The 13,943-nt window shown below is 38.8% G+C and overlaps 1 protein-coding gene across 10 annotated transcripts in view; it reads right to left on the reverse strand.

Moving 5' to 3' along the window:
* ARID1B (AT-rich interaction domain 1B) overlaps positions 1–13,943 on the reverse strand; it is a 452,871-nt gene that overhangs the window by 58,175 nt on the left and 380,753 nt on the right. For 5 of the 10 annotated variants that reach the window (XM_087718246.1, XM_087718243.1, XM_087718245.1 and 2 more), the window contains one exon: positions 12,105–12,233. The exons of the other annotated variants lie outside the window; for them this stretch is intronic. In XM_087718246.1, coding sequence (XP_087574372.1) covers positions 12,105–12,233 — 129 coding nt within the window. The remainder of the gene's footprint in view (positions 1–12,104; positions 12,234–13,943) is intronic. 10 annotated transcript variants of the gene reach the window in all.

Below are 13,943 nucleotides of genomic sequence, written 5' to 3' on the forward strand. Positions count from 1 at the left end.
TTCAGACCTTGGGATAGGATGGTTGTGGAGCCCTTATGGGTTGTGTCTCTCTATGTGTGATACTGAGTTAACCTTCTTGCCTGGCCTGGGGCTGCCCAGGGCTGTTCAGAAGTTGGGTGGCCTCAAATCATAAATAAAATTATGATGACATGTAAAAGTCATTTATTTGACCTACACATTTAAAATTTGCCTAGGAGACTTAACTATTTCCTAAAAGATCCAAATAAAAGATAATAGTGCTGTGTGTAATTTATAACATATATAATATATAATATAAAACAATGCAGATACTCCTATTAAAAATGAAAGGAAAAGGTGAAAAGAAATGTTGGGCCACCCTCCTCTCTCTTTCTCTCTCTTTTTTTGTTTTAAAAAATGCACTTGTACATCTGTTAGAAAACCAAATAGGAACAAGCATGTACATATTTTGAGAGCCACTCAACAGCAGGAATCAATTCCTCCATTAATGAACTGAAGCCAGCACTGAGGCAGAGAGCAGCAGCTGTTTAGCAGCTCATACTAATGCCATACAGTAATTTAGGCCAAGAAGCAAACTCTATGTTATCCAACTGAGTTTTCAAGGAGATTATTTTTGGAAGCCAAAATACAGCTGCTTTTACTGCAAGTTATTGCTTAGACAATCAAGTAATACCAATGAGAAGAATTATAATTTTATATACTGAGGTCCATTAGAAATCTCAACTTGTTCGCATTTTGCCACCCTTATTGCATCCGCTAAATCGCGCCCAGCCGCCTTGTTTAGAATAACCCACTCCCTCTTGAAAGGGAGGGATGCGGATGACCCTTTACAAGGTAGAGCTGAGGAATTTGTTCAGTATTTAACGGATAAAGTCGCTCGGATTCGGACAGAGCTGGACTCCAATTGCACGGTACTAGCCAAGGTACCAGGGGAAGGTCTTGAGCATACTTTATGGATTGAGTTTCAATTTGTCTCTCCTGAGGAAGTGGACAAGGCCATGGGAGCGGTGAGTGCCTCCACTTGCATACTGGACCCGTGCCCCTCCTGGCTGGTCTCTACCAGCAGGGAGGTGACACGTGGCTGGATCCGGACGATAGTTAACACCTCTCTCCGGGAGGGAATTTTCCCGCTCCTCCTAAAGGATGCGGTGGTGAGACCCCTCCTGAAGAAGCCATCTCTGGACCCAGCCATTTTGAGCAACTATCGTCCAGTCTCCAACCTTCCCTTTGTTGGGAAGGTTGTTGAGAAAGTGGTGGCCTCTCAACTCCGATGGTCCTTGGATGAAACCGATTATCTGGATCCCTTTCAGTCGGGTTTCAGGCCTGGTTACAGCACGGAAACTGCTTTGGTTGCGCTGATCGATGATCTCTGGCGAGCCAGGGATAGGGGTCACCCCCCAAACCTTGTGCTCCTTGACCTCTCAGCGGCCTTCGATACCATTGACCATAGTATCCTTCTGCGATGGTTGCGAGAGGTGGGAGTGGGAGGCACCGTCCTTCGGTGGTTCTCCTCCTACCTCTCGGACAGGTCGCAGTCGGTGTTGGTCGGAGGGCAGAGGTCGACCCCAAGGCCCCTCAACTATGCGGTGCCGCAGGGTTCAGTCCTGTCCCCCCTCCTATTTAACATCTACATGAAGCCGCTGGGTGAGATCATACGCCGGCACTGGATCAAATACCACCAATATGCGGACGATACGCAGCTGTATCTGTCCGCCCCGTGCCAACTCAGCGAAGCAGTAGAAATGATGTGCCAGTGCCTGGAGGCTGTTAGGGTCTGGATGGGAGTAAACAAGTTGGCACTCAATCCAGACAAGACCGAGTGGCTACTGATGTTCCCTCCCAAAGATTGGCCAAGTATTCCATCTCTCAGGCTGGGGGGTAAAATTATACGCCCCTCAGAGAGGGTTCGCAATTTGGGAGTCCTCCTGGACCCCCAGCTGACCTTAGAACACCATTTGTCGGCTGTGACCAGGGGGACCTTTGCCCAGGTTCGCCTGGTGCACCAATTGCGACCCTACCTGGATCGGGAGGCCCTTCAGATAGTCACTCACGCCCTTGTGACCTCAAGACTGGATTACTGTAACACGCTCTACATGGGGCTGCCCTTGAAGAGTGTTCGAAGACTTCAGCTAGTCCAGAACGCAGCCGCGCAAGCGATCGTGGGTGCACCCAGGTACACCCACATTACACCTATCCTCCGCGAGCTGCACTGGCTACCTATTAGTCTCCGGACTCGCTTCAAGGTGCTAGTTGTTACTTATAAAGCCCTACAAGGCATTGGACCTGGGTACCTGAGAGACTGCCTCCTGCCAATTACCTCCCATAGACCGATCAGATCGCACAGACTAGGCCTCCTCTGGATCCCATCTGCCAGCCAATGTCGGCTGGCGACTCCCTGGGGGAGAGCTTTCTCTGTTGCAGCTCCAGCCCTCTGGAACGAGCTCCCTGTCGAAATCCGGACCCTTACTACTCTCCCGGTCTTCCGCAAAGCCACGAAGACCTGGCTGTTCCGGCAGGCTGGGGGGCTGTTGAAATAGTCAGCCCCACGGGAACTATGAATGTTGTGTATTTTAAATTGTTGTTTGTCTATTTGTCTATTTATCCCCTTCCTTTGTTTATTGTAAGCCGCCCGGAGTCCTTCGGGAGTGGGCGGCATACAAGACCAATAAATTCAATTCAATTCAACTTTGGGAACTGCAGGAACAGGTTCCTGCGCACAGAAAGACTTACTTTAGTATTACAGAAATTAGGATGCCACAATCATACAAAGACTAGTTGGAAAGAGCCATTTAGCTTACTGAGTCCAGCCACTTTTTTATGCAGTTAAAAACATCAATGATGAACTGCTGTCCAGATTCTACTTGAGCATAATACAGGTGAGTCCCACCTCTCTGAAGTATTAATTCTATTTTAAATTGCTTTCAAATTTAGGAAATCCATACTTATATTTAATCAAACTCTGCCTCCAAATAACTTACATTCATTATTCCATAATATGCTCTGCACATGAAAAGATAATAAAGATCAGGTCCTGGTTTTCTTCTGACATATTTTCAGGTACCTGAACTAGTGTATATCATTCTAGTCTTCTCAAAATTAAATATTCCCAGTTCCTTATCAAGGAACATGGCTTCTAGAAGTATACTTTCTTAATCTGTTCTAGTTTGTCTCAATCCTCCTTCTATAGAACTGGACACAAAATGGAAAAAAACTAACCAATAATGGTGGAATAATGTAAAACAGTTTTTCCTGTAATTTAGAAAATATATTTTTGCTGATGAAGCAAAACCCATTCATAATTAGCTTGGAATAGCTTTTATTCCAAAATCTCTATCACAAGGATTACTGCCAAGCTCTTATTTTATATCAGTACATGTGATAAACAATTCCAGATTTTCATTAAATTTTATTGTTGTTTTCAGCCTATTTTCTCACCTACCATTGCTTTCAAATTTGTGTCTTCTTTAACATCTACCCAATTCCGTGTCTTGGCCAATTTGATAAGCCTTGCATCCACCCAGTTATCAGTCAATAAAAACTGAATTCAAAATTAACTATAACAACTATGAAGTGCTAAACTACTAGAAGTTCTTCTTCTATCAAAGATTCTTTTATTACATTTTCCTTTTCCTTTATACAATCACTTAAATACTGTGCAGTTAAAAAAAGAAGAAGCAATAAACAACTCATAACACTTCTATCCTACATACACCCTTCCTTCTACCCCTCCAACTTTCATTTCTCCCTTCCAACAATCCCCTCTTCTACTTCCCCTCCCCCTCAGCCATTCCTTTCTCCCCTTCCCACCATCTCACCCTCCTTACATTCCCTTCTCACTCCCTCTTAATTCCCCCCTCTTCTTTCCCTCTACACCTCGCTTCGGTGTATTTCTAGTATTCATTGGTCTATTTGTTTTGTACTAAAACAAAAGAAAAATAAAAGGAAAAGAAAGAAGAAAAGAAAAAAAAGAAAAAAAAGCAACAGTATCCAAGTGCATTCATTGTTCTGAAAATTGAGTCTATATTTCCACCCTCCCCCCCACCCACCCCCTGAACCCCCCTCCCTGACCCCCTTCCGACTTCCCAGGTCCCATTCCCGGCATCGTTCTTTATCAAACAAAGTCTGGAGTATATTGAAACCAAATAGATTAGAAGTTACAAAATAAAATAAAAAAAAATAAAATAAAGAACAAAAAAGAAAAGAATAATAAAAAGAAAAAAAAGGGGGGAAACCCCCCCCCAAGAAAGAGAAGTCAATATACTCTCTAACATTAAACTCAGCTTCTCATTATTTTTAAAATCTTAAACAATGTCTTTACCTGCTTCCGCATATAAATTCTATACCTCCCATCCTGCCTTTACCCGTGTCCGCATATATATTTTATCCTCATCCATTGCTCCTCTCATATTTACTCCACCCTCGTGTAGACTCTCCAGATAATCTTTCTTAACCTTGTATTCAAATAACAATTTATACAAAAATCAGCTTACATTCTAGATCAAGGTAATCTAATTGAACTTTCACTACCCTTCCATCTACCCCACGCCACCCGACTCCATTCATCCCAAACCACAATCCAAGAAAACTACGATCTCTGCTCTCCTCGCCCCAAAGAATAGATCATGTGCAGTTTAAATTAAGATTCAAACAAGTCTTATATAAGTCCCATACAATATATGTCCAAATTCAGCACCGCTTCTTTCAGTCTCAATATCTCTTCATCGGTATACAGCTTTGTCATTTTATACCAGACAGGAGTCCTGAAATTTTATTCAAATTAAAAATTTAAGAAGTATTTTAAAGGCATAGCTGGATCTTTATTCTTTACTCTTCTGTCCTTCCGGAAGGGGAAAGCAACACCCTCCGCCTTGTAGCCACGTGTCCCGCTGCTTATCTTCTCCTTCTCCTTGTCTTTCTCCAAGTCCAGGTGAATCAGGAAGTCCCACCTTCAGAGTTTTGTAGTAAAAATCTCAGGCTTCGCAAACAGAATTGAGACGATATTTTTGGTTCTCAAATGTGACTGTGATACTAGATGGCACTTCCCATTTATATTGTATCTGAGAATCTCTGAGTTTTTCAGTTAAGAAAGTGTAGTCTCTCCTTGCTCTTAATATTTGAGATGGTATTTCTTTAAAAACAATCAAGTCCTGTCCATCGATTCGCAGCCTGTTATTGTAGAACTTCTGTATTATCGCATTTCTGGATTCTCTTGTGGTGAAATATATAATTATGTCCCTCGGAAGCTGTCGTTGTTTTGCTACACACGAGTTCTGGCGATAAATTTTTTGAATCTGCCAATCAAAGTTAAATCCCGGACTTCCCACCGAACGTCTGAAAGCCTCAAAAAAGGTCTGTTTCAAATTCTCCTGTTCCTTTTCACGCAATCCTCTGACTCTTATTGCAAACGCAGTCTTATTGTAATTTATCATAACGAGTTGTTTTTGAGCATTTTCAACTTCCTGTTGTAACGTTTGAATTTTAGATGTCAAATTAGAATTAGTTTTTTCCAAAAGTTCCAATTTGTCCTCCATTTCAGAAACATAGTCTGTCATAACAGTCATAACTCTGATCGTATCTTCCCTTGTTTGAGCAATCTTGGCGTCCAGTTTATCATATAAGTCCGATAAAAGTTGTTTAATTTCCTGTCTGAACTCTTTAAGGGTTTCAAAAAGAAATTCTTGCGTTAAGAGATCTCCAGTAGAGGGCGTGGGAGGCAAGGGCAGCGATTTTGTAACAATTTCTTGAGATGTATTATTAAGGAGACGCTTAGACTGCTTCGATTTGGGAGCCATTATAAAAAACGCACAAACAAACAAAGTCTCTGCTCCCCTCGGTTTTAAATGGGATATTATTTATAGACTTTTAACAGTTAATAAGGAGAAGTCTTCAGGAGAATAGAGCTGATTGAGTGTGTCATATATCAAACGCAGAAGCTATAAAATCGCCATCTTGTAACGCAGCTGGATAAGAAAGCCTTTTACAAAATTGAAGCTGGTATTTTGAATAGTAATAAGAAAAAAATTTACAACTTCAAGTTAATATTTGGTTTTGAAGCCAAAAGCTTCTGCTGGCCTATTGTGAAACCAAAACATATGATAAGCAATCTCTTTTGTTTTGAATTCTTGTGAATTCTTGTGAGAATTAACAAAAAGTGTTCATTATTACCGGAGAAACCAGCCTGCTCGGCGCCATTTTAAAAGCCTCTAAGTAAATAATTTTTCGGAGGAGAAAAAGAAAAGAAGCTAAAATGTTGATAAACAATTATTGTCCACGGAAACGGATTCAGCTCGTGATAAGATTAAATCAAACAAAACTTTGAACTGAGTGGGGGAGACCTACTTTGTCCTGCACAAGGCAGTTTGAAATTCCCAGCACGGACAGCCGTTCTGCCTTGGGCTAGCCCCCCTTTCCCTGCAAGCACAAAAGCTGCAAAAATCGAAGAGCATTTGCCAGCAAAACAATTTCTTCTTTCCTTCTTGCCTGAAGGATAAGAAAACCTGATAAGACGTCAGATGGAAGATCCTCTAAACAGGTACGTAGCCAGGAATTCGGAGGCAGCTGATTTTTTGCTGCCACCACCAGCAGGCTCCTCCCAGGAAGCCCTAGAAGTTCTTCTTGATAAAAAAAATCACTGTTATTAATATAAATCAGGACAGAGATTGGTTTAATATGGAATTCATTCTCCAGTTCTGCATCTATAAATAATTTTGCTTCCTATACAGACATTGGGACAAATACGCTAGGGACAGTAAACTTCTTATGGAGAAAATTGGAAAATAAACTTCGTATTGAACTAGTGCAGAAACTAAAAACAAACAGCAACTGCAGATTTTGTATAAATTCATTCCACTGCTTTTAACTTTATTTGCTGTATGTAATGTGCATGCTATGAGTTGTTTTTAAAATTGTAATCTCAAATCAAGCATCAAGATAAAATGGATTGCTTCAGCCACAGTTTTGTGTAAATGTATACATTCAGTAGGAAAAATCATAGCCTTATCAAATTCAACGCAAGCATATTGCTTTCTAAAACTTTTTGCCCTATTTCTTCTCTTTGACACATAAATGTATTATGTCTATTAACAATATTTCCTTGCCAATGGCTATTGGGCCATCAGCAGTCTCACATGCTCAGGACTCTGGAGAAATGTGAAAAAGTGCTTTGCTAGCAACAGCAACATGAAATATGAATTACAAACAGCAACACAGCACCAGATAATGCTGATAGAGGACCCAGTTATTTATAAAGAAATATTTGTGTGTATGAGTGTATATGTGTATATACATAGCATGTGTGTTCACACATGTATGCTCCCTCTCCCTCTGACCCCGCCCCCACAGAGGGTCTGTTATTTAAGTTTATACTATACATAGAGAATTTGTATTCTGAACTCATCCATACTAAAAACAATCCATTCATTTGCATTTACAGAAGTGTACATAAGAAAAAAAGAGCTATATTACATAATATATTCAAATATATTATTTGAGAAAGAGCATATATATTATTTGAATTTCAGCATCACCTTGCAAAACACAGATTTGCTATATCACCACCTCACTACCACTAAGGCCATCAGGCTGAACAAAAGTGATTACATTCCTGTTTCTCCTTGTCTGAGACACTGGCTAGTGGCACGATAAAATAAATCATTATTTCCTCAAAATGCCTTACATGCTTTCTTTGCCTGATGTAACATGTCATCATATCTCAACCCCACGTTGGCATGCATAGAACAGAAGCCTGAGAATGCAGCAGGCCTATGTGTGACAGTAATATGTGACGTACAAGAAAGAATCATGGGTGATGAGCATGATACACGTTCAGGTTACAATGAAATTTGATGCTCAGGCAACAGAGAAGGGCCTAGTTCCCTTGCTTGAGCACAGATGTTCATGTCTTCTTTCCCCAAAGGAGCCCTGTCAATTTCTAAATAGGAATCTTCCTAGAAACACTCTGTGGGACAAGCAGCTGCAGGCAGTAGCAAAACCAGCCCAACTCCAATAAGGCCCCCTAGAAATGTCTTGCAAGGAGAGGAACATGTCTTACCCCAGCTTCCTAAGGACTTCAGTACTTCTTTTTTTAACAGCAATACAAGGGTCTGGACAATTACACAAACAACCATGGCTTCTGTTTTGTTCTTTTTCCCTGCCTGTCGTGTTTTTTCTTTTTTCTTTTTTGTCTTTTTTTTTTTTTTTTTGCCTTTTCTTTTTGATTTTTTCTTTTCCCACTGGTGTGGGCAGGTATTGTTCAAGATTATTACTTGTATTAATACTTTTAAATAATAATTACAGTCAAATGAAAATGGATATATAATAATGCTTAAGTTAATATGAGTTATGTTTGTTGACTGTGGAGGATCTGTAATCGATTGATACACTTTCTACAGATGTAAAGAAAGATGCTGTACTTGTTTCAATTAAAATTAAAAAACATTTATTTAAAAAAAAAACAACCATGGCTTCTCACCCTCTGTTGCCATGACTTTAGGAAACACCTAAATCAGACTTTAACTGCAACCTAGATGAAGCATGAATGGCACCAGAAAAAGACTGTGAAACTGCTTAGTAGCCATTGCAGAGCACCTGAGAGGTTCATTTAAAAATAAAAATTCAATTTTATTAAAATTCTGCTGGTGCTGTCTCAAGGCCTATGTAGTCCTACATCCTCTCTTCCCACCCACCCCACCCCCAATATTGAATAGCTACTATCTGGATGCCAAAGATGAAATTCACAACAAAGATCGTGTTCATATTCCCTTGTAACTGATATATAGCAACCTGGTTAATAAAAATATCTTAATACACATTATGGTTTTCTGATTTGTGACTGGGATCATAAATGAAGCTACCTATTTATTATTTTTTTTGGAACAAATTCTTACAGAAGTTTACTGTGGTACATGAACCAGATGCTTGGATACTTCAAATAATATACTATGTTCATGTTTAACAGCATTCATAGTCTCAACTTTGGAAATGTCCAAGTTGGTCAACATCACTATATTTAAATTTTATTATGGGCTGTGTTAAAAGTTATTTTCTTTTATTTGTCCTGAATTTTCCACTGCACTTCATCAGAATCCACAATGTATTTATAAGAAAGAAACCTTATCCATGTACTCCACTATGCAGAATTTGATAGTTTTATTGCATATTTTCTTCCTCAGATAGTGTTCATTTATTTGCCATGGTAACATGCCAATCTATACTAACAAATGCTATCTGTGCTTTCTATTAAGCAAATACTCCTGTGGTAGGAGGGAGGGGGGGGGGAAACAAGGATCTGTCTTCCATTGTTTAAAGGAGTTTATTAACTCCACAAAACTAAAGATGTTTCTTTTATAAATGTTAAAAGCCACAATGTGTGGACTCAACAATGTCTATCTGAGCTAGTGTATCTCAACTTGGATGCTCATCCAGAGACTTTCAAAATTGGTAAACCCTTAAAATTTTAATTTCAACTTTATTTGTTGCCTTTATTACTTCTTCGTATCTAAACAGTTGAGAAAGTCTAAGCTCACTTCTTGCTGCCATCCTTCATTTTTATAGTGCACTCACTGTATCCTTCCATGGTAATTGCAAAGATTTGTCACATCTGAGCATACTATCCTTATCCATTATATACAGCTTCTAAATGTCTTTGTAGGGGTGGAGGCAGGGAGGGAAGAAGAAAAAAGGAAATCAATTTAACTCTTTATGACACCTTGCTTTTTCAAGGTTATTTCCTGTTCTTTAAGAACAAACTTATTATTTGGAATAATGTTTCAAACCACTAGTACAGAGAAGAAACTCTTTAAACAGGGCTGGGCTATACTGTAGTTAAAGTAGTGCTTTGATTGCATAAGATCCACAGTATTCAAATCAAATCCAAACAAAAAAAATTAAATTCCATGGAAAAAAATAAACTGCAAACAGTAATTCTGAACGTATTATGTTGAATTTATATGTATTGTATTTTTCGGACTATAAGATGCATTGGAGTGTAAGACGCACCATGATTTTGAAGAGGTGATTTTTTTTTTAAAAAAATTGCACTCTGCAGGCCTCCCAAACCCTCTGCACGCCTCATTTTTTGCGCGCGCACACACACACACACACACACACAGGCATGCAGAGCTTTGGGCTGTTCTTAGAGTGCTCCTGGGGGCTGGGGGGGGGGCAAAAATGAGAAAAAAAGGCCCATTTGTTTTGCAAAAAAGGGGCATGCAGAGGCTTTGGAAGGCTTGTAGAGTGTCCTTAGGGGCTGGGAGGGGGGCAAAAATGGCCCTTTTTTGCCCTCCCCAGCCCTCAGGAGCACTTTGCAAGCCTCCCAAGCCCTCTGCATGTCCATTTTTACAAGGGGGGTGGGGTTTTGGTATGCCAAAAATGCTGTATTCAGTGTATAAGATGCACCCAGATTTTCACCCTCTTTTTTGAGGGAAAAAGGTGTGTTTTATACTCTGAAAAATACGGTAAATGAAGTTGGAAGACACCAGAATATCAACTGACAGCAAACCTCATTCCTTACTAGGACTGATGATGTTACCTAATTAGGGTAATGAAACGTCTGCAAGAAAACAAGCAAGTTCAGAGAGCACCCTCATTTCAACCCTGAGCTACAAATATTCTCCTTTAAATCTTATCCCAGAAATAATACAATATGGTACAATGTTGAATATATTACTAACACATAGAAATGTCTGAACTATGTTTTTTAAGTGCAATTTTGTAGTCACTTGCCTGAGTAAACTTCACTGAATAGAATGAGACTGATGATTATATATAAAAAATGTGGTAAGTTAAATCTTTGATGTTAATTAGAAAAGAAACGTATATATCAAGATAAAGGATATAACCATCTGAATCTCAAATCTTGACACTCCAATTTCTTGTTAGCTAGCACTGATTTTCTGCCTCACTTTCTGAAGTGAGTCTTCCCTGATGTATGCCATTTAAAGTAAGATAACAAATTTATTTAAGGTGACTTGCCAAGGGGGAAAAAGCCAAACTTGCTTTCTGAGATTAAATGGATCTGCTGATTTTGAAAGAGCCTGGATTACATTGCATCTTCTTGTAACCCCTTAGAGAAATTTAAATGCCCCCAGTTTTAGCGCAAATATGATTTGAATATTATACTTCTCAGCAACACTGATTTTCAAGTGGGTCATCCCATATGGAACTTACCTATTTTATTTATAAAATGATTTCATAGCTTTTGGAATATGTAAACACAAACACACTCCACTTTGAGTCAGCTTCAAAGGCTCTCCAAGGAGGAATCTTGCCTGTTTAGACACAGATGCACATAAACTTCTCACAGATCAAAAAGCTGTAATCATTTGCCTTGATTTCCTTGGTGGTGGTAATAGTGAGTTGTAGGCAGACTCAGGATTTAAAAAAATATTGATTTTTCCAGGGGGTCAACCCTTTAATTATGAAGTAAAACACTTATGTTTTGAAACTAAGTTATAAGATTGTTAAGTTAGTAAGTGTTGCAAAAATAAAACCCACAAGTCTTACAATAGGAACGTTATGGCATAAGAAGATAATAATTAGAAAATAATTCTCTCTACCTCAGATACATGCTAGCAAATTCAAGTTACTCTGGTGGAGGAATTAGTAAATTTCCCCACCTGCTTGACATAAACTGTCTAAATGTTGATATCATGGCACTCTGAGTAAGCCTTTTATTAACTTAGCTTCTGCAATATTCTTTTCCTGTCAAAAAATAGAATGTTTTACTCCAGGGGAGAAATGAAATGTGATGATTATCAACAATACAGTCATGGAAATATCAGAGTTTCATGGTATTGCTCCTAGACATCAATGAAAAAAAATGGAGGACAGGTAATGGTGCAGAAAAATGCAAAATTTAATTCATTTTCAGCCGATGAGAATCTTGCCTTCCCTTTCAAGCATGAAGGGAAAAAGCCATGCCACAAGCCATGCAGTACAGGTGACATGCATATTTTAAAAATCATATCTGACACAGTTAGTAAAACAAAAATTAAACTGCTTTTCTGATGTGAGTCCTGTATTTGCGGTTGGGTACTTTTGGTAGCCAAATGGCAGCTAAATGGCAGTACAGGAAAAAAAAAATCTGTCAAGATTCCACAGCAAGTCCAGTTGATACGGCTACCTACCCGTACTGGTCAGGCTGATGCATCATGGGACCCTGAGCGTTGCCATAGTTGGGGTGCTGTGAAGAAAACATGGGGCGTCCGCCAGCCCCAGACTGGCTGGGATAAGCAGGCGACCGAATGTATGGTGGCCTAAAGCAGAACAAAAGAACAACTTCTTTGGATTTGTATTGGACCACAAGCTTGGACCTGATGGCAGGATTCTTATTGTTTGGAAAACAGCTGTATTGCTTTCTCTTACTCTCTGGCAATAAGTAGAAAAATGTGGTTCTTGCCTAGCCTTAAATGGTGGAGTTCATCTCATGTCTGGAGATTCTAAGTCATCCAGCTTATGCTTGTCCCAAAGGTGCTTTTTCAGGAGGCAACTGGACTTTGTTTTTTCTTTGAAGACGTTTCGCTTCTCATCCAAGAAACTTCTTCAGCTCTGACAGGATAGTGGGGAATGGAAAGATTTTTCTGCAAGGAATATAAATCCTTCCATTCCCCACTTCCATTCATGTCAAAGCTGAAGAAGCTTCTTCGATGAAAAGTGAAACGTCTTCAAAGAAAAAACAAGGAAGTCCAGTTGCCTCCTGAAAAAGCCCCTTGGTACTCCCTACAGGTGTTTTCCTTTTTGCTATAAAAGTATAGTAATGACTTAGCCTTTCCTTAGGTAAAGAGTAAAAGAGGGTTTGCTAGGAGATGAAAAAAATATAAAGCACTGTATCATAGAAAATAGAAACTGAAAAGCAAATTCTAAAAAAATGGAGTTGCAAGATGCCTCATTTATGAACCTAAATGCTACATATATCTTACATTAGTTATAATTATTTATATCACAATTGATGCTGTGAAATGCAACACTTGATTGTACTGAAAATGGCCTTATTTATTTATTTATTTTTGTTTTTACACCCAGTTTTCACTTCTGAAAAATATGGATTGTTCAAAGAAAAAGAAAAGAAAAAGAAAAAAAAAAAAACACTAAACCCACCAGCCTGCTAAATTGCACAGGCTTTCAGTTATTTTTATGAAACTGTTGGTTTTACATATTAAGAGAACACATTAACAAAAACTAAATTGCTGTTTTATAAATTATATTCCTCACAGTTCAAACAAGATATACATTCTTAAAGTAATAAAACAAAGGTCAAGCAATCTAATAAAATATTCTTATCCTTTCTGGTAGTAATGTGATTATCTGCATTTTGAGCACTTACTGGTAATGTATATGGAATGCAATGAATGTTTTTTTTAAAAAAAGAATATCTAATGTTTATACTTTTTCAAGTATTATAAATATGCATGCTGTTTTATATGCATGCATTAAATATACAGATGCATATAATAGTAACACAGTTTTGCAAAGTAATCATGAAATTCATTTTTCTCTTAATGATATTTCCACTTATTTTAACACAGTGAAACCAAAAGATACAACCAAGAACATGAATTCATGTGTTTGCAATAGGTGCCTATGGGGGAAGGACAGCATGTGCAAACACAGTCTTTGCATTGTTTGTAGATCTTAACAAACTTCAATCAATAGTTTAAAGGTCTGGAAATATTATTCCAGAGGTAGGAGGCTACAGTTATTGGATCTAGAAATCAAATAGATGACTTGTCTGTTTCCTTATTCTAAAATGACCGGAGAACCTGTGTACAGAAATCTAGATGCTGGACCCACTTTGTTTCTCAGGATGGCAGATGCCAATCAGATATTCTAATTGATTTACAAAGATTGGCCGTCATTGAGTTCTTTTGCCAAAGGCTGCAGATAAATATTCTGAAAGCTTAAGATATCTTGCTTATCTTTCCAGTAATGCTGCCTTTTTCCCACAATTTATCTCATCAGCTTTCCCA

Source organism: Thamnophis sirtalis, unplaced genomic scaffold (assembly GCF_051295495.1).
Source record: "Thamnophis sirtalis isolate CommonGarterSnake01/CBP01778 unplaced genomic scaffold, rThaSir2_p1.2 scaffold_6, whole genome shotgun sequence".
NCBI classification, from domain to species: Eukaryota; Metazoa; Chordata; class Lepidosauria; order Squamata; family Natricidae; genus Thamnophis; species Thamnophis sirtalis.